This window comes from Ambystoma mexicanum, chromosome 2q, assembly GCF_040938575.1.
Source record: "Ambystoma mexicanum isolate Mex_15411 chromosome 2q, UKY_AmexF1_1, whole genome shotgun sequence".
Taxonomy (NCBI): domain Eukaryota; kingdom Metazoa; phylum Chordata; class Amphibia; order Caudata; family Ambystomatidae; genus Ambystoma; species Ambystoma mexicanum.
In genome coordinates, this window is record NC_090924.1 from 678,564,980 (window position 1) to 678,586,450 (window position 21,471).

Genomic DNA, 21,471 nt, shown 5'->3' on the forward strand with positions numbered 1-21,471 from the left:
CAGGCAAACCTGGTTAAGACATTCCAAGGCCAATTCCAGCTACTGCGAGCAGACCTCAACTCTGCTCTGGGGGGGAAAGGGAGGGAGTAAAACAGGAGCTGGGCCAACTAGGAGAGAGGACAGACTGCAGGAAGTGGACAGGAGTGCGTTGGCGAATAGGGAGGCAGTTGAGAGGCCGGACGTGGCAACTTGGAGCGCCAAATGGAAGACAAGGAGAATAGGTACCAAAGGGTCAAAATAAGGTTGAAAATTCTAGCGGAAACGGTAGCGGGCAGGGACCTGAAGGGTGTCGTCCAGAGCATCTTCGCGGATCTTATAGGGGAAGCAGACCCAAATGCAGTGGAATTGGACAGAGTCCACAGAGTGGGACGCCCCAACGGAAGCACGAACGCCAGATCGAGAGCCATGCTTGCAGCATTCACAAAATATGGCCAAAAGGAAGTGGTGCTGAGAGCGGCAAGGCAAAAGGAACCAATCAAAGACCAGGACCAGCAATTTGAACTATACCAGGACTTAGCAAGCAGCATCCTAATTAAACTACGGCAGATGGGCCTGGTCCTAGCGATAGAGGAGAAAGGGATTAGATACAAATGGACCTTTCCCTTTGGACTAATCTTCGAATGGGCAGGGGGGCAGAGGCGAATAACTTCATTGCAAGAGGGGGCAGATCTTCTACACATCGATCTGGGCCAGGAACAAGGGGAGGACAGGCCCGAAAGACTCGAAAGATCCACAAGCGTGGTGAACGCGACAAGGCCCAAGCCGTGGGAATGGACCACAGTTGGAGACAACAGGAGAAGAACCACGTTATGGGGCCCGCCGCACAAGGAAAGGAGTGGAACACTAGATGAAATGGAGAGGGAAGCCGCAAAGGGGGGGGTGAACCCGGATCAGGCAATGTGGAAAAGGGGTGGTGGACACAAAAAGGAGAGAAAGGGCAGGGGGGCGAGGGAGCAAAACATCATGGGTTTAGTGAAGGCGATGAGGCTCGGTGAGAGGGAGGGTAGGGGGTGGTGGGGCGGGAACCCTTCCTGGAGGAAGGGGGGGAGGGAGGGAGCGGGTGTCAATCTGGAAAAATGAATACCCTTCATTTGGATGATAGACGTATCTTGATGGCCGAAGGCCAACCGTCTTATGCACAGAATTATAGAAATACAGACTGCTATGCTTGACCAACAAGCGGCCATTTTAAACGTAGCAAGAATCGCCATTTTGCTTGTTAACCATTGCTCATTGCTTTCTGTCTAAACTGCTTTGCAGCTTGCAATTATTGCGAATTCTGCTTACTCTGCTCAACTGTTAACATTGTTGTCTGAATATGAAAGGGCAAGGCCGCGGGACTGAGGAGTTCGTTGAAAACTCCTCATGAGCAGCCCAGAAAGGAATGCCCACACTCCCTCTCTGTAGCCTTGAGGGAGAGCTGCAGGGCATTTAATCATTTCACAGCTGCCAGCCAGTCTCGTACTGTGGTAGAATGTGTTAGAATAAAGCAGCTAAAGGCTTGAATTATGCTCTTCTTACGGCCCCCCTTCACAAAACCCTTTAGAGCGTGTCGGCTCCCAGGACACGAATAGCACCTCATAGATCGCAAAGCTTGGAATGGGACTCTTCCCCCGTGTGCAGCTTGCTTCCAAGAACAGAAGCACCGTGTTCTGTTCAACAACTAAAAGATGCCTCCGCACTTTCTAAATTGCACATTGTTACTAGAATAGACATTGAAAGTGTCATAATTGTCATACTCGTCGGAAATGTCCATCATCCCGAGTTCAAAGAAACTCAATAAAAGGGGGTGTTAAACAGGACATAGCTGATTGTATGATATGCATTTTGTATATATGTAACTGATGTACGTAATTCGCTCTCTTGCGTCCCTCGAGGTCTAGAGAATACACGTCGCGGGGCGTGAGACCATAGTTGGCCAATTGGGACTATTTTGCTTGCAATAAACGCTAGCATTGGGAATTTGAACCTTGTGTCTGGCGCATCGTTTCGTGTATGGTTATTGCCTTGTTTCGATATCGCGAGGGACCCCTATGGGCCCCTTTCACGGGGATCCCAGCAAAGGGCGGTGGGGGGGTGGGGGCGGCCAGCTCAGGCAGAGAGGCGGACGGGGACAACAAGGGAGAGCTAGGGGAAGGACAGAGCAGAGGGAGTGCGGGGGAATCTTACAGGGAGAGGGAAGACGGGGGCTACCAGCAAGCAAGGGACGTGGACAAATCAATTTTTCAAGTGGTTAACCCATAACAGCAGGGAGCTTAATACTCCCCTAAAGAGGGAAAAACAAACAATTCACGAGGAAAGAGGGGCCAGATATCCTAGGGCTGCAAAAAACACACCTCATGCACAAAGATCAGGGGCGACTAAAATTGCAGGAGTTTGACCAGATTTTGCATGCATCTGGAAAGAACAAAAACGGGGGGAGTGGCATTAGCCATCCAAAACATAGTAGATTTCAGAATCCTGGAAGTCCTACGGGACAAGGAGGGTAGGTACATTATAGTCAAGGGGACGTACCAGAACCTCCCCTACACCATGGCAGTAGTGTACGCACTAAATACAGGCCAGGAGCAGTTTTTGAAGCACTTTTTGGGGGTATTGGAATACAATGCACTGGGCCAAATAATCCTAATGGGAGATCTTAACATAGCTTAGGATAGGGGACACGATAGGTCGGGGGGCCCTGCGAGGGGAGGAGGAGCAGTAATGTCAGCAGAACTAAGGGACAGGATCGAGAAGGCGGGGTTACGGCGGGAGCTAAAGGGAGACTAGGAGGGCTACACTTCTCTATCAGGAGTTCATGGGTTGCAATCTAGAATCTATTACGTCTGGGTTGTAACGGGCCTGGTGGGACGGATTCGGACGGGTCCGATTGGAATAGCGGATCATAAGATTGTATCCATCCAAATTGACCTAGGGCGAAAGGAAAGGGGGGTATGCGTATGGAAATACCCAAAGTTCATACTTAGGGATCCAGTAATTAGAGAGGAAATGGATGGGAAAATCAAAAGTTTCTTTGAATCGGAGAGGAGAAACGAGGGAAGACATAAGATGGGATGTGTTCAAAGCTACGCTCAGGGGGGAATTGATAGAAGCAAAGGCACAGAGGGAAAAGCAGCTGATGGCGCTGGAAACACAGGTTGAAGTGGAGGTGGAGGCGGCAAGGCAATGGGCAGGAACGACCCCTTCTAGGTCTTCCATGAGGGAGTATAGACAGGCAATAGGGCAACTACAGGTACTCCAAACTAAAAGGGCGGAGGGGACACTGCTCACCGTCAATCTGAAATATGACACCAAAGCAAATAAAGCAGATACACTCCTAGCGCGCCTACTGAGGGGGGGGACGAAGTCCAAAACGCGATCACAGCCTTGAAATTGGAAACAGGGGAGCAGGTCACACAGGCGGGGGACATCCAGGAAACACTAGCAAAGTTCTACGAATCCCTATATACATCACAAAACCCTCAGGCCCACGTGCAAGAGGAATTCCTAAAAAGGGTGACAATGCACAGAATTGGGAGGGAGGCACAGGAGACCCTTAGCCGGGAGATTACGGAGGAGGCGGCAAGGAGGGTGACCAGTAACCTCCCATAGAACAAGGCCCCATGCCAAGACGGCTATACAGCAGCCTTCCACAAAATGTTTGCGACAAAATTAACCCTGCACCCGACATACCTTAATACATTCAAGACCACAGGCAGAACAACACCATCTATGGAGGACACCAGACTAACCCATATCCTTAAACCCAACAAAGACCCCAAGGACCTAACCTCTTGTAGAGCCATTGCATCGATAAATGTAGATGCCAAGATCTCTCGGGAGCATAGCTCAGGGGTAACGTGAAAGCCTTGGAAGCAAGACGACACAGAGCACCACAGGTTCAATCCCCAGGTCCGCGCTTAGAAACCTCTGGGTATTAAGTGTGTCATAAAATAACCCATCATATCATATACAAAGATCTTGGCAAACAGGCTGGAGCACCATCTCCCGGACTTGATCCATCCGGAGCAGGCAGGATTTATAAGGGGTAGGCAAACGGCAGACATCAGGAGGCTGGCTCACATACTGGAAAAGGTACAAAAGACAGACACTCCGATGGTCCTCCTAGCGCTGGACGCAGAAAAAGCATTTGACTGCGTGGAGTGGTCCTTTCTGTTTCAGGTTATGAAGAAAAATGGGGAATTCCTGAAAATGGTTCAAGCCAATTACCAGGCACCATCAACGAGAGTGGCTGTGAACGGGGCTATAGCTAGACCCTTTAAACCCTTTAGGCTGAGCAGAGGCACGAAACAAGGATGCCCGTTTGTCCCCAATGCTCTATGCAATTTACTTGGAACCCCTCTTACAGGCAATCATGGAGGCAGAAGGAATACGGGGCATCCCATTTGGGGAGGTTGGGGGGGGGGGGGACAACAAAAGGTGGTAGCGTTCGCCCGACTACATGCTGCTCACGCTAACACGAATGTTGTCCATCAAGCCAAGTAGGGCCTTGCTGGTGAAGTTTGGGGAGATCTCAGGCTTGAAGGTCAACCCCGGCAAACTGAACTATTGAATCTAACCCTTGGGGCAGAGACTGTGACACACTGAGGGCAACCACCCCCTACATGTGGAGCCCGGCGGGAATCAGGTACCTGCAAGTGAGAATCACAGTGACCCTTGCGGGCTGGTACGCAGTTAATTACCCCCCATTACTGAAAGGTATTAAGCGGGATTTCATAAGTGGAGGAACCTTCGGGTCTCCTGGGTGGGAAGGCTGCTCGCAGTCAAATGGCAGTGATTGCTGTATTTATTCCAGGTGATTCCTCAGGCGGTACCAGCAAGTTTTTTCAGGGAGATAAAGGTCCTGACTGTTAAGATGGATTTCTGAACTCTGACCTGGAGGGGCAGAGGCTCAGAAGGCCAACCTAGTTTCTTGGAACAGGGTAACCTCTGAACAAGCCAGACCAATCATGGTAGCTATGGCACGCGGTCAAGACTAAGTCTCAGGAGGGGTGAGGATGACTAAGGACCTCAATGAGCACACAGAGCAAGGACACTTACAAATTACTCCAGACAAGTGTTATATCAACAATATAGAGACATTTATTACAAGGCCTTTGAAAGAGACCATGGCAAAAGAATCACAGTATCACTAAGTAAACTAACACATCACTCTCAATACAATGTATATACAAGACCATTGGGGTCTAAAGGGTTAAATGCATGAAATATGTCGACAACCTAGATGGGAAGGAAACAGGCAGTGCAGATAGTCTTTAGGCCCAGTTCGACATCAACAATACACCTAACTAAGAGGCAGTCCAAGCCCTAGGAAGAGAGGAGCCTTGTCCTCAAAAGTACATACAATGCAAGTGCACGCGGTTGTGCCAATGGGCAGAATAGGGTCTCTTCAAAGGTCTCTAGCAGCTCGGGAAGAAGGATGGGCGATGCAGAACAAGTTGCCACTATTCAAGAAGGACCTCCACTTGAAGGCAGAGGCAGTTTGAGAGTTCGGGATGGAGTCGCTACTTTGCAATAGCAGTAGGAAGGAGAGGGGCCCCTTGTGCGTAAAAATGGGCCCTTGCGCTAAGGGCCACCGGTTGGGGTATTGAATACTCACCGGTCCCCGACGCAAGCAGACCCAAACTCCGGCAGGTCAGTCCACTTCGCTTTCAGGTTCGAATGTGGCAAAAAGGACATCTCGGCACCTTTTAGTTCCTGAGATACAGCGATGATTGCCCATCGAACAGTGGTGATTTCTCCGCTCTGGGTGGATGAATCGACCCAGTTTCACTGCAGCAGGCTTCAGGGGCAAGAGGGTCACAAATGCAGTGGACTTGCAAAGGACGTTGCCGTGGCAGGGAAACACGGTAACCCCGATTACTCCAGTCCTGGCGCACTCGACTCACTTCGGACCTGGGAACGCCAAGTGGTGCAGGATACTTGGATCCTATCCTTTGTTCAGTGAGAACTCAGGAAATTGACAGTAGTGGTGTTTTCAGCCTCCTCTTATCCAAAGTTCCCTTCGCGCCAAAACAGAGTGTATTGGAATCAGACATTCCAACCCACATCCTTAAGGCACACACACCGGGCATGCAGAAGCCTGCAAAAGCATTAGGATTCGCGGGAAAGTGCATGACCAAATAAGGAAGGACCCGGGTCTACTCGAACTGAGGAAGGTGAAGGGGCAAGATGGCCAAAGGAGAGGACAAAGAACCTCGTGGCATGGCCATTTTGGAGCCAGGCCACCTATTTGTGCCAAACGCGGTTAACATGGTAAACATGTCAGGAAAGGGTTAAAAATAATTCAAAAAGATAGCTACTACCAGTCCTGTCCATGACACATCTGCACAGTTCATAAAAAGTCCAGCGAGAATATCTAGGGCCTTTGAAAATGACTATAGACCCAAGGGTGCTGTATGGTAAGAAACACTGTACACTTGTTACATGTTGCACAAAAGCTGCAACATGAGGAAAGGACTAAGGGAAACAAAGTCTCCCAGTACTGACTGTCTTAAAGGCATGTCAGTTTCCCCATAAAAAGTGAGCAAAAGCCCAGAGGAGCGCAGCTGAAGGTTGTGCTTCTCTGGCAAAGTCAGTCAATGGCATCTAAACAGCAGCAAAAGGTTTGGGGGTTGACACATGGAAGGAAAATTACATACAATTATGAAATCTTTCCCAACACTGACTAACAAGTTCCTTTGGGTAGGAAAAAGAGTGAGGGTCAGCAGACACCTATTGATGGCACCCAGACGGGAGGGAGGGAGGGCTAGCGCTGCCAAACTTCCAGCAGTACCATGAGGCTACCAGCTGCGAGTAATTAGAGAGTGACTCCAGGAGGGGGAGAACACACAAAATAAGCAATGGGTGAAAGTGGACAAGGCAGTAGCGCACCACAAACTGGCAGAAGTGCTGCGGCTACCGAAACAGCATAGGCCAAAGCATATATACGAGAGCACTATAACCAAATTAGTAGCGGACAATTGGGATAAATTGGTGGGAACCAGGGGAATCACGACTTTCCCTTCCCCCTTTACACCCATCTTCAACAATGGGGAATTCACACCCGGACTAGAGAAGGGGGCATTTAAACAATGGCAAGAAGGAGGGTGTAGGAAGCTGCAAGATATGTTTCGAGGGGATGGAATACTCATTCGAGGAATGCAAAAGGGAATTCGCAGTGAAGGAAGCGGAGAGGCTTAGGTATGTTCGTGGATCACCCATGAATGTATTAGAAGCGTCCTTGTGCTGTTCGGGGATAGTTCCCTTGCATTTCCTGGACTTGTGATATGGACTGTGCCATTTGGGTCAGTGTTATTTTTTAACTTCCTGAACGGTTCATTCCTCTGGTCTATGGACTTACAATCGCTGGTAGGAGGGTTCCACAAATTAGGTTCAACAACATTGACACACAGACTTCAGGTCAGCTACAGGTATGTGGTGGGGTGAGGGGGTGGATTGGGACCTGGGATGGCTACTGTACTCGGACTTGCGTATACCAACTGTTTGCTGTGTTTTTTTCTTTTTCTACAGTCTGTTCATGTGTCCTCCTGCCTTTTTCACCCGAGCCCCTGGCCTGGTGGTATTGCTCCTATTCTAAAGGCTGTGTTCTCAGGAGGAAATCTCCCTATAGCAGGAGACCAATCAATCCCACCTTCTGTGTGAGCTGGGTGTACAACACTTTCTCTGTTAGACGGAGACCTGGCTTACCCCTTTAATACTGCAACACCAGCTGCTCTTTCTATGCCACCTTTTATACTCACAACCCAGCACATTTGGGCAGAGGGGGATGTTGGGATACTTTCTTTAATTTCCTTCACTCCTACATATCTGACTCTTCCAATGTGACCTCTTTCCCTACTTTTGAATTTCACTTTTCCTGTTTTTCTAAACCCAGCCTATTGCTTTTCTGATAATTTACCGGCCTCCTGGACCAGTCCCTCATTTTGTGAGGATCTCTATGTCCTCGCTGCTCTTCTTCCATTGAAGCCGTGAGAAAGCAGCTTAGTGCAGAAAAGTTGGTGCATAGGTTGTAATGAAGTTATCAACAAGGCACTGTGATCATAGGCGACAATACGATTTTGAACTGATAGCGATTACAGGGTATTATATCGCTTACAATTGACTGATGTATATTTTCGCATACAGAAATATAGGGATATTATAAATATTGGAGTCACCTTTTATTCTTCTCAGAGAATTCAATCTTCATCTCGCGCCTACTCATTCTAATCTCTCAATCTTAGCTTTAATTGATTCTTATCTGCCAACCATTTCTACTCCTAGTTTTGTCGGCTCTTCTCTTGATCTGATTTTCCCAACTGTTGCTAGAATGTCTTCTGTTATTGCGGTCTCATTTTCTTCCTCTCATCACTCTTCTTAAATTCTCTTGTTGTGCCTTCTCTTGAACCATCTCCAGTCTTCGCGTCACAACCTATGCTCCTCTCCTACGGCTTTTTCTGCTTTGATCATTCTCCTTTCTCTTGACACCTTTTCATCACTTTCACCAGATTCCACCTCAGCTGTACTCTCCACTTCCGGTTACTCTTGATACTTTATATCCCTATTCTTTCACTCATATCGACCTTCCGATACATGGATAATTCCTTCCTCTGCTCATCCCCATGTGTTCTACAAAGGGCTGAGCGTTGCTGGTACAAATCTCAATTTTCTGTCTATCTCCTATCGAGATCTTCTGCTCACTCGGTCTATGGTGCTTTAATGCTGTCAGCTAAAAAAAAAGTTAACTTTTCTAATCTTCTGAACGCTCTTTCCTCTCAACCTCTGCTTTTATACCACTGAATATTGCACGATGCAAATCTCTGTTAACTTTTTCTCACCTATCACTATCCCTTCAGTCTCCCCATCCTCGCTGATCTCTAAATGTTCTCCTCTCGGATGTTTCTCTGGTGCATGCAAAAGCCAATCCCATTTCTGCGCCCTCTGATTCCACCTCTGCTTCTTTGATTCCCCTCTGTCTATTCTCTTCTTATTCCCTACCTTATGGCTCTTTTTATCTCTTCTGTGGCTTATGTGCTTTTTCATTCTTCCTTTAAACATGCTTCCATCATGCCAATGTTGGAAGAAAAAAAAAAAAATCTTTTCTTGCCTCCACATTGCCTGCTAATTTTCTCTCTATTTCTCTCGTGCCTTTTCTAACTCCTTGAACGCAAAGTTTAAACCCAGGTTTCCTAACAGGTCTCTGCTAATGCCCTTCTTCCTACTCACCAATCTGGTTTTTGTCCTCGTCATTCTACTGAAACTGCTCTGCTTACTGTCCAACGCTCTCCTCACTGCTTATGATACTAAAGCTCTCCTCTCTTCTTATACTTTTGGATCCCTCTGCGTCCTTTGACACCGTTGATCACACTATCCTTCCTTCATCGCTTCACCATCTTGGTTTTCGTTGGTCTCTATTAGATAGATTTAGTTCTTAATTCTCAGTTTGTACTTTCTGTCTCTTGGCATGGCCAGTACTCCTTGACTGACTTTCGCTTATTGCGTTTCTCAAGGTTCTGTCCCGGGTACCCTTTTTTCCCCCTTTACACTTTTCCCCCTTGCTGCCATCATTTGTTCATTTGGAATCTCCCACCATCTGTATGCAGATGATTCCCAAAGCTTTCTTTCTTTTCCTGTTTTCACTCCCTCACTTCAATCTAGTATATCCCCCTATCCCCTAGCTATTCAAGCCTGGAAGACCACTCACTACCTTCATCTAAAAACATCAAACACAGACTATTTTCTTTTCTACTCTGCCTTCCATCTCCTTTCCTCCCTCTTCTATTGTACCTGCATCCACGGCCCACTGCCTACAAAGTTGGGTGATCTTCGATTCCTCTTCATCTTTCTGTGATCATCTCATTCCTGTCCCTTTCAATTATATAATATTTGTAAGTTTTGTTTGTTTCTTACTACTCAATCACCTTAATTTTTACTCTCTGCTCTTGTGGCCTTATGTCTATTCTACTGTTCTTTTTGGTCTTCCAGCTTATCGACTGGCTCCTCTTTGTTCAATCTATAACTCTTCTGTTTGTTTACTTCTTCATCTATCTCCCTGTGATTCCATTTCTTCTGCCTTACTTTCCCTTAATTGCCTCTCCTTTGACTCTTGCTTGCTTTAAATTTCTCTGTATTTCTCTGTATGGTCTTTAAATGCCTCTATGGTTTCCCCCACCTTATCTCTCCTTTTATTTCCTTTTATTCCCATTCTAAGATCTCAGTTTACATTTCTTCTAGTCACCACCCCCTGTGACCGTTTGTTCTTTTTCTCTCGAAGCCCCTAAATCCTGGAATGTTCTCCCTTTCCCTATTTGTTCCATTTCTTCTTTCCCCAGACTCGCCTCAAGGAACAATTGCTGTGTGCCCGATTCAACTGCCTTGATAGGTTTTCAATTGTTTTGTATCATATTCATAGCTTAAGTACTTCACCATAAAGCGATATAAAAATACAAAACAATACAATACTTTAATCTCACAAGTGCCATAGAGGTAATCAAAAACACATAGGATTTTGGCTTATGATATGGGAATGCCCAGTTATCCAGGGATTCTGGCTAGCTGAAATGGTTAGAACATGCAGATTCATGGTTCCTTCCCATGGGGCCCAAACTCTCGTCTTTTGGGGGATTAACCGGGAGGCAAAAAAAAAAAATTAAAGAAAAAATATGCTCTTTTCTAGTTCTCTTAGCCAGGAGATGGATGGCAATCTCCTAGAAACCCCCCTAAGGTCGGCTGATTGACCAATGGTGAAAAGATGTGCAGAGACGATTGCTGGTTGAAAAATATATGTTTTATATAGAAGGCCTGCTTCAAAAGAGACAGACAATGTATCCATGGGCTGGGGGCTACTATTAAACTCGCATCATCATCCGATGATAAATCATCATAAATCCATTATGGTACAGTGGTATTGGACAAATTGTTTTAAGTTTGGAAACTAACTTGATTCTAGAAGTCAAGTGTAGTCATTTATGCAGCCGTGAGAAAGCAGCTTAGTGCAGAAAAGTTGGTGCATAGGTTGTAATGAAGTTATCAACAAGGCACTGTGATCATAGGCGACAATACGATTTTGAACTGATAGCGATTACAGGGTATTATATCGCTTACAATTGACTGATGTATATTTTCGCATAAAGAAATATAGGGATGGAAACACGACATTATAAAGGCAATATTAGTCGCCCTTCAGTTATGGAGAAACCCCATCATCCATAGGGAATACGAACATTCTATGGCTAATAACTTGTGAGCCATATGACGGACCAGCACATCATTTTACAAACAAGAGTTGGGGCCAAGGCTCCCGTGACTGGAAAATGTTGTGCAAATCTGTGTTCCGGTAAAGAGTAAACAAAAAAAAAAGAAAAAAATAAAAGGGTGCATTTAGTTTTCCATTCATTTTCCCATAGGGAAAATGTCAAGTTTATACCTGATCGTACAGCCCAAACTGCTCAACAGATTTTCACCAAATAAGAACCAAGTCGAGCTCAAAGGAAATCCTTTGTTGGTTTGGCATAAATCCACCCAGTAGTTTTCTTTTTAATTTGGCATAGCGCTTGGTACACTGTAACCAAAAAGGTAGTGATATCTCCAATGATGCATTGCTGGTGCCAAGATTTTTAAATTTCAGAAATCTGCCTTTATGGAAATCTCAATTTGAATACAGATTTGTTTTTGGAAACTGTTCTAAAATGATATAAGGGATGTAAGTATGGTAGTTTTGAGGTTATGAAGCATGTGGGCAAGGTAAAAAAGAATGATTGGTGAAGGTCTGGGGAGTGGGTATAGTGTAGATTCTCGATTTAATTTTTCGAGTGGCAAAACAAAAGTAAAGTAAATACTTCAAAACTATAATATATCGCGATGTGGCAATCACTGCGATTGCTAGTTGGGGGAAGAGGAGTATTTTAAATTAATTTAGGACGCAATCTTTTTAATATACAAAATTTACAGGCATTGCTTCCTAAATTAACTTAAAATGTGTTGGGGGGGCAGTAGGGGGATATTAGTGTTTTGGGGGCCGTTTAATGTGTTCAAAAATCTCATAATTGCTCAATTCAATAAAGTGTCCAAAGAAAGAGGGAAGCTTGTGCTGGCTTACTATATGTATTGCTTTGATTGGGCAAGCATTTCACATGACTTAATAGTGAAGCTCTCGATTCACTCCTGATGTCTACAGGGAAGAAATCAACATGATCGCACCTTCCTCTTTTTTGTCATAGTACCAAATTAGTAATCCAACCAGAGCCCCTACATCCCTCTTCCCAGTACTGAATAGTAATCTCAACTATATACCCCCAAATCCATTGTTGTCATCCCAGTACACAATGGTAATCTTAGGTTTATCCACACATCTCTCTTCCTCATCACTGTCCCCCACTACCCCACCTCGTTCTTCCTCATCACAGTACCCCACTACCACCAACTTGCCGTTACTCACAGTACCCAGCTACCACTATCTCACTCTTCCTCGTCAGTTCCTCACTACCACATGACAGTACCCCACTACCAACTTACTCTTCCACTTCACAGCCCCGCACTACCACCATTTAACCCTTCCTCATCACAGTACAGCACTATCACAAATTCACTCTTCATCACAGCCACCCACTGGCACCACCTCACAGGACCCCCACTACCAGCAACTCACACTTCCTCGCACACAGTCCCCCGCTAGCCCAACCTCACTCTTCTTCATCAAAGTACACCATTAGTAATCCCTTCTTATCTAGAGGACAAACAAAATGATGAAATACTTGATAAAAACGATGTTGCCTAGCCGAAGAACAGATATTGATAAATGATATGATATCAGTTATGTTATCCAAAAAAAAGGCAGAACTACAGGTGGTAGGAGATGTAGCTAAACAAAGCGATGTAATTTGTGATGTCATCAGTGTGCTTAGGGGCTGCACAATGGGGGCTTAATAGTAAAGGTAGTGCAGCTTCCAACACCTGCTGAATTTCAGGGATTTTGTGGCATTTAATCTACACCTTAAAGTCACTTCAACTAAAGTTTTTTCACTGAATTTCAAGGGTTTTGGCGCATCTGATTGTTTCACCTGACCGGTGTTTCACTCTATTCACACAATTTCCTGGAAATCAACTCCAATTATGCGGATTCCTGTGGTAGTGTAACTGTCTTCCAATTCTCGCAAGATTCCCCCGATTACGCTCAAAAAATTAAAAACTCTTCACCATCCTCACGGGCACTCACAATGGCCCCCCTCCTCTCTCCTTGGTCCCCCCCCCAAACCCCTCAATTGATTCTTCTCTCCCATTACTTTTCAGTTCATGTGATGTCGTTTTTTAAATCCCCTTTCTCCATCGAATATTTTAAAAAGTACTGGACATATTTACTCCAAATCCAGTCAAGGAAATTAAGTCAATGCTTTGTACACAGGTAGGTTCTTATATGGTTCAAATCCATCAGCGTTTCTTGCACTATGGCTGTTGTAGGCTAAAAACTGAGTTTACACACAAAGCCAAATGAACTTGATGTGTCACGGATTCCATCGCACTCATCTAAAACAGGAGCAAAATCTTGTTAGCTGGTGGAAACAGAGTGAAAAAGGTTGGGGGAGTTGGAGGGGGAAAGGAACGATACGAGAGCATCCTCTCCCCTACAGTTAGGGCCCAAATATCTCAGACCTGGAGAAATTCAGACCTGTCCCGTGAGAGTGGAGGGGTGCACTGAAACACTGGTCAGGGGTATCAAAATGTTTTTGCCGGCCACAGAAGTTTGGCGAAGCTGCACAGCTTTCCATGCAGTTCACGGCTTCAGCAGTCCAGAAAGCCTGTGTACTTGTGCTGTAACTCAGATAGTGTATTATGTGGGATGTTTACTCTTTAGACATTGTGGAGGCCTGAAGCGGTTTGGTAATTGCTGTCAAGCACTTAGCCGACTGCACATACTCCTTCATTGCTTCAATTGTTCATCTGCAGAATCAGAAAGACAGATCCTTCGCAACAAAAGGAAAGTCCAGGACTACACTAAAGGCGTGGTCAAACCAAATCTCTTGATTTAAGAATCAACAGTAATACACGCAAGAGTTAGGAAAGCAAAATACGCCTACCTGGCTTTCTATAGCTACACTGAATTGATCTTGTAGATCTTCTGGAATTTACTGAGTATACGCAAACATCTCCTTCAGTAGCCTGTTACTGCATCCCATCAAAAACGAATCTGCTTTTGCCTGACACTTCCGGGGAAGAGGTTGGACCGGTTTTCTTCCCAAAGGATCCCGGACCTCACATTCTTGTCTGTCAGGGATATTGGCTTATGCCATCTGAGATTTAAGTAGCAGTTATGCCAAGATGACTGGAGTGGAACAGGAAGACACATACAAGAAATCAGACATGGTACTCTAGTTTCAAGACTTATGTTCACCACAGGGATAGAATGTGGATTATTACAATGTCCCTGGCTATCATGCCCACTCAACAGACTTAGTGTATAAGGTAAAGTGGTCTTCTTTAGTGCTCTTCTGCCATGTATGGCCTTCCTGTGCATGGCTCTGTAAGAGAAAGGGGTGGTGGGTGGGGTGTTTGTAGGATAGAGGAATAGGCAGAAGAGACCAGTTGAGTTGACGGGCCCCTGGGAGACCCTCGTGCATGGAAACAAGGCACAATCACCATACACAAACTGATACGCCAGACACGAGGTTCAATTCCCAAAATCTAGGGTTTATTGCAAAGCAAATAGTCTCAGTCGGCCTACCAGATCTCACGTCTCGCAACGTGGGTTACCCAGACCTCGTGAGACGCAAGAGAGCAAATATTCTACAACAGTAAAAACGTCCATCAAATTATCAGTCGTGACACCAAAAACCACCCATAATGCATCTTCTTTAGCAAGGGTTCGGTGATTGACAATTATGACGAATATGATGCCTTCCAAGACATTTATTCAACAACAGTTGCAATCTGCGAAGGTGCAGACACTATTCTTTGTTACAGAGAACATAGTGCTCTTGTTCTGTGAGCAAGCCGTGTTCGTAGGAGGGACACATTCCAAGACCTGCTAAAAAAGGGCCCAGGAAAGGGGGGCTGTGACAGAGATTATAATTAAAGCCATTAACTGTCTATTTCTACAGTTTCTGCCGTTTCAGCGAGACCAGCTGGCACTTGCTTGGTGATTAAATGCCTTTCTGCTTACTTTCAAGGACTTGTGAGGGAGGAAAACAGTGCATTTCTGTCTGGGCTAGTCTCTCAGCATGTAACTTGTGGCCTTGCTTTGTGCATGGGCAGAACGAAATAGAATCCATTTTAGCAAAGCGTTTGAACAGAAAAGCAAGAGAAAGCAAAATTGTAAAATGGCAAATTCTGTTGGTACAAAATGGACGCTCTATGGTTATGCCGACGATCCTGTACTGGCGATGCTAGGCATATGATGCGGTTGGTTTTCGGCCAACATAATATACCGTCTATGCTATGGTAGGGTATTTTCTAGACTAACAGAGTGCCCTTTGAAAGCCAGTTACCTGTGTGCTGATGTTGCGACTTTTCGTGGGGGGGGAGTGGGGAGTGGGTATGTACTGGTCTGCGAAACAGCGATTGCTTGTATGGGTTGTTGATAGTAAACAATTGGGTAAGAGTATGTTTAAAATACTAGACCTGGTCGGTCGTCTGATGCGGAGTCTGTGAGGGGTATGGTTGCAAGATTTTAGTGCTGAGGAGTTTGTTGGGGAATGAAAGGGACAGGAAGAGAGGGTGGGGTAGGGTAGGGTAGGGTGGCGTTTCAGTCTTTCTTTGGATCGGGAGATTGAGGTATTGTACTAGAATCTTTCAGCAGGAGGGAAATCGCTACCTTCTTGTGGAGTAGATATCTTTCTTCAGTGGTTCAAGTGGCTTAAAATACAAGAGAAGGTTCCAAGTAGGATTTCAACATAGCTTAAGAGGATATTTATATTGAGTTATTAATTTGTGAGTTACAGAAAACCAAAAAGACCTTTTAGTTGAGGAGAAAATTGTGAGCATGGTGGCGAGGTCCATTAGGTTCGTCAAAGTGCAGGTTCTTGTGATACAAGATATATACCATATCTGCTTACTGCGCATTCTGAGGGATTGAGGAATTTACTTGTTGTTTATTTCATGGTTAGTTGCTACTTGTACAGTTCTGTTTCAAGAGCCATGCCTGTAGCCGTTTCATGAACCTCAGGGGTACTCTTTTATGCAGACATGTTTAGCTATTGTGTTCCAGAGTTTTGCTGAGCGTAGGGAGAATGAGGATTCTCTGTGTCATTTCATATTGAAGTTCGAGACTTGGACTAGTGCAGCGATACTGGATCTTGGTGTCCTGGAAGATGCATAGGACTGTCCCTGGTGGAGAAGACTGGGGCAAACTGGTCCAAAAAGATATGAAAATCTTCAGCTCAGAATAGTGGTTCAGATTCTTGTGCACAATTAGGATTGCACAGTGTCCAGGATTCTGCAAAAGTACAGGGGTAGCAGCAGGCACTGTGGTAAAGCACTTGAGAAAATTATACTTTATTTATTGGACATTTGTATGGCGCCTATACAGCAGAAAGTGGTTCTAGGCGCAACAAGACAAAAAGGGGAGGATAAAACAACAAGAAACGTCCTACCAGGCCTTGTGACATTCAGATCGTGCAAATGCAGTAAACAAAGTGCATGGGGGGGTTGAAGGCCCCTAGGGGTGAGGCAGGGTAAGTGCTAGGGGAGCTCATGGAGGGAAAGTGCGCAGGGAGGCATGGGTAAGGGTCAAAGTGCAAGGAACAGGGTTGGACCAGACTCAGTAGCCTAGTCAGGCAAAGGTGCTCAAAGGCAAGTCTTGGTAATGGGGTACTGCAGACGCCTGGTAGGAGGATGGCCTAGCCCCTGTAGGACTCCGAAGCAGGGGGCATTAGCAAGGGAGGGCGAGGGAGGAGTGGAAAGTCTTGAGGAGTTTCCGGAATTTACGCAGATTCGTCTCAAGTCTGAGAAGGGGAGTGAGGCCACTCCAGCGGGAGATTCCTGCCAAGGAAAGATATCTAGCCTCTACTCTCTGTTTGGAGAAACGTTTGACCTGCAGAGAGTTTAAGCTAGAGTACTCTAGCAGGGAAGTATTTAGGGAAGGAAAGTTGGATATAGTGTGGTCCCAGGCCCCAGAAAGCCTCGATGATGCACAGGGTCTTGAATTTGATCCTTGCAGCCACTGGGATCCAGTGGAGAAATGTTAGGGCTGGAGAGGCACGGTCCCTGGGCTTGAGGCAAAGGATAAGTCTTGCAGTCCTATTCTGGATTAGCTGGAGAGGGCAGAGGGAGGAAAGAGGCAGATTGAGGAAGAGGCTGTTGCAGTAGTCCACTCTGGAGATAACCAGAGATATTGAGTTTCTGGAGCAGACAGAATAATAACCAGCGCCAGCAGGGATAGAAAAAAGGAGAAAAAAAAAGTTACTTAATGGGGTCAGAGTAGAGAAACATCAGAAATACCTTAAACAGTGACTCATACAAGTTGGGGTTTGGGGGCTGGCAAAGACATCAGCTGTACCATAGCCTGTGTATCCAGCCTTGGCTCATAGCAGGAGGGAACAAAAGCATGGAAGGCTCTTGAGCCTATGGGCTTGGTGGTGTTGGTAGAGCATGGCACCAAAGCAGCAAGCCCCCAACGCACTGTTGGTCTGGACTACCTGTACATGGAAAATGGTACAGGTGGTCATGAATGGCCCTACCAAAGAAAGTTCCAGGCTCCTAGAGGGTGGTACAATTTTTCAACTTCCTCTCAAGCAACAAAGGCGTTGAAGGGAAACATGGGTGAAGCTGTTGTATTCAGTGCAGATGCACTAAAAACTCTGTATCATCCATCCTCAGATTAAGACATTGCACACTTTCCTCCACTGGAAAAGAGCCAGTATCTGCCAAGAGCAGCTGGCAGGGGTGATCTAGATGAATCTCAATATGAACTTGCAGGAATGGATTGGGGTTCCTGTGCGTGGGATCAACCTTCACTAAAGCATTTCGGACCTGGAGGATACAAAGGAGCACTTGGATGCCATTGGCATGTCCCAACCAGTTGGGCTACTACTGGAGACATGCTTCCTAAGAGACACAGAGTTCATTGTAGTGCCTCCCAGAGTTACGTTCATTTTTAGCAAACTTAGCACCTTAAAGGAGGCCACTTCAGTACAGTCTACCCTAACTACTACATCCACCCTTTGATGGTATTGGTGCTCAATTCATGCCTCAGCGTGTTCTGCAGGCAACACCTGAGGTATAACTCCTAAGGAAATCTCTTCAAGGCCAGCTATAGATCACTTGCGTAATACATCTGTCCCGAAATCAGACAAAAAAAATAAATCATAGAGCTAGGCTTAGGCAGGCAAAGTACAGTTGCTTGGGGAATGGGCTTAGACTAAGCAGGCTTATAGACACAGCACCAAAGTTAGGTCACTCGGATCACCCATGGAAGCATCAAAAATAAGTCTGGCAGCCTGACCACGAAGAGCAGGTCCCTAGACCAGTCTGCAGAAGCAAAGAGCTGAACAAGCAACAGGATGACCAGGTCCAAATATATACACTTAGCAATGGATCCTAATCTAAAAAGACCCAGCAGACAAAAGATTTGTACAGAGACCAATCATGGGAGTTGAATACGCCGCCACAGTGAGTGCAGGTCATCTTCAGAACATGAAGCCAGGTGTGAATGACCTTATTTGAACCCAAATGTTAGAGGAATTACCCGAGAGGCAGAAACTAGAGTGCAGAGCCAACAGGTTTCAAAACACAAAACATACAGAATGTAAGTTAAATCAAACGCACATTGCAGAAAAAGGACATAGGAGGGGAAGGCTATGGCTGTGGGGCACAGAGGGAAGGAGCGGGCCATAGGCAGAGCCATGAATGTGCCAGAAAATGTTTCTAGTCCCTATGCCGCGATGAGGACATCCCATGCGACTGGACGAAAGGGGATGTTGTGAACATAGGAGTCATATGGGGTGAGTGGTTGATGCAAAATGAGATGCCAAAGCAGTATTCCCTGAAAAATACACTCTGATGGGCCCCCATCACCCACTATCAGGGGCTATGGACAATAGCTCAAGAGCACAAATGTTTTCTTTAAACAGCTGATATTTAAAGAATACATATATACTCGTACATAACCTGCAGAATAGATTGTGGGAATTCTGCATTTGCAGCTACTCAGTTCCCATTTAACCTTGCATGGGTTGTTACCCATCATAAAGAGCAAGAAGAAGGTGAGAAATTGCAGCAGACTTAAAATTGCGGTTAGATAATAAAAAAAATTGGTATACGCTTGCTGAACACATTTCATAAAATGACTCATCTACTACCATACAGAACCTATACATGTGGATTTCTTTAAAATAATCTTCACAGGCCACAAACATGGTACCTCAGAGCAGTCGTACCCGTATCATACAAGAAATTCTGCACACTACAATAGTACATACTTCACTAAGCATGGTGCTTGTTGCGGCTGTGTGCTGTAATACATTTAAAAAGCTCCATGTTCCATAAAGTAATAAAATGGGATGAAATATGGGGCTATCAAATGAGCAACACATTTAAGTGAACTAAAGTTTTGAACCTTTTTCCCCCTTTTACTACAAGCAAAGACTAGGGCATTTGCCCCTCCTAAAAAGAAGAAATGACGAGGAGCAGAAAACTATGCATCAATATGCACCACTGAGGGGAAAAACAGATTTAGTTATGTAAAAACGATATTTCAATGATGGCCATTATATTTCACATATCAAACATATCAATAAAAGGGCATTTAGAGATACCTTCGTCTGAGCAGGAAATGTTGGAGTTGCTAGTTTTGCCAGATTTGTACATGAAAAGCACATCCAGAACTTTGTCTTTGTTGACATCATCGGTAGACAGGAAAGGATAAGTGACTGTTGAAATAAAGGCACATAATTAGAAATACATTTCTAAATGACAGTAGCAATCACTGATACCGTCCTATCATTCAGACCAGGGCTGCAGATGCAGCCATCTGCTCTACAGATGAGTCACTACGGCTACTTTTTATCGAACATGTGGAAATTCACCAAACTATAATTTGTGGTCAAAAACTGGCAACAATTGCTTGAGTTGTGAAGCTGGGTAAACAATTTACACATCGTGAGGGGTACAAATAAAGTATTCTACTTGTACCAATTGCTTTTAAATGCCAGAGGACAGATTTTTAAAGGGATTTCGTATGTGGCATGCGTGTGTTGACTCTAGCAACGCATTCTAGCTTCTGCTTTCAGTCTCCCGGGCTCCCCCGGCACAGGGGAGCACAGGAGACTCAAAGCTGAAGCCACCGCAATCATAAATGCAACCTTGTTGTATTAATGATTTCCGTGGTTTTCGAACCACTGCAATCATAAATACAACAACGTTGTATTTATAATTGCTGTGCCTTATCTTGTAGGCAAATCCAGGCAATTATGAATACTTCGCCGGCCTCCGGCAGAGTATTCATAATTGCTGTGACTTTTTCTAGGTTCGCGTGCATGGGAAACTAGAAAAGAAAGTAGCAGCAATTATGAAAACTCTGCCGGCAGCCGGTGAAGTATTTATAATTACTCTGCCTTTCATTTTACATTTTCTGCCAGGAGGGGGCTTTTGCTGCTTGATTAGTGCCGGCAGAGCAGAGCTTGACATGCACAGAGGGGGCTGCTTGAAATCACAAAATGTATGACCCCATGTAAACGCTTCAAGCCTCATTTGCTCAAAACATTACATAGGAACTTTCTTTAACAATATGTTTTACATATATTTGTTTATTGCCCATCTTTTGGGACAATAATATTTTAGAGTGAACTATTCATTTAAATTGTTATTTGGATACTAGAGTTCTTCATAATGAAGCACCAATATTTGGATTTTCCAGCTAAATTAAAAATGACTGCGATACAGGAGGAAAACACTTTAAAAATAAAATGTATTTGCATTAAAATTGAGTCAACAATTCTTTTTAGCAAAACACAGTATTTGAGAACAACAACTATACAGTTTTCGGCATAGAGCCGAGAAGTTTGAGAAACTTTAAAAGTTCCACTGCCCAGAAGAACCTCCATCAGGAACTTCACACTACTGCAATTACATAAATGATTTTTAGACCAGACATCAAGGGTGGCCACCAATTTCCTACTTCTGCAGGTGCAAAGTACGAGAAAAAGGAACGGAAGTGTTGAAAACGCTGCTCTTTCAAGGCTGGGCAAAGAGCTATCAAGTTAAACCGTGACTCTACTTTCTCAGGATCGTGACAATGCCGACATGAATTGTCAGCAGATAAGGCTTGAATAGCTCCAATTTAGTTGGTGGAGTACAAGTTCAAATGTGTCCTTAGAAAGTGGACCCTGGCCCTCTTGTCAGGGAACTGTTTCAGGTATTCACATGGAGTATTGAGAGGATGAGCTTCTGAAGGCAATTCTGCAACTAATCGGTAGCTTCTTGCTTGCTCTTGAGTTTGGATCCAGTTGTTGTCTGATTTTTCTTTTGACCCGTTCAGGGTCAGCAACAATTGGTCTAGAG

The 21,471-nt window shown here is 45.1% G+C and overlaps 1 protein-coding gene across 2 annotated transcripts in view; it reads right to left on the reverse strand.

The window, feature by feature from the left end:
* Nucleotides 1–21,471, reverse strand: part of FAM234A (family with sequence similarity 234 member A) — a 1,050,028-nt gene that overhangs the window by 791,101 nt on the left and 237,456 nt on the right. For both annotated transcript variants that reach the window (XM_069647858.1, XM_069647857.1), the window contains exon 3: nt 19,728–19,841. In XM_069647858.1, the coding sequence (XP_069503959.1) occupies nt 19,728–19,841 (114 nt within the window). The remainder of the gene's footprint in view (nt 1–19,727; nt 19,842–21,471) is intronic.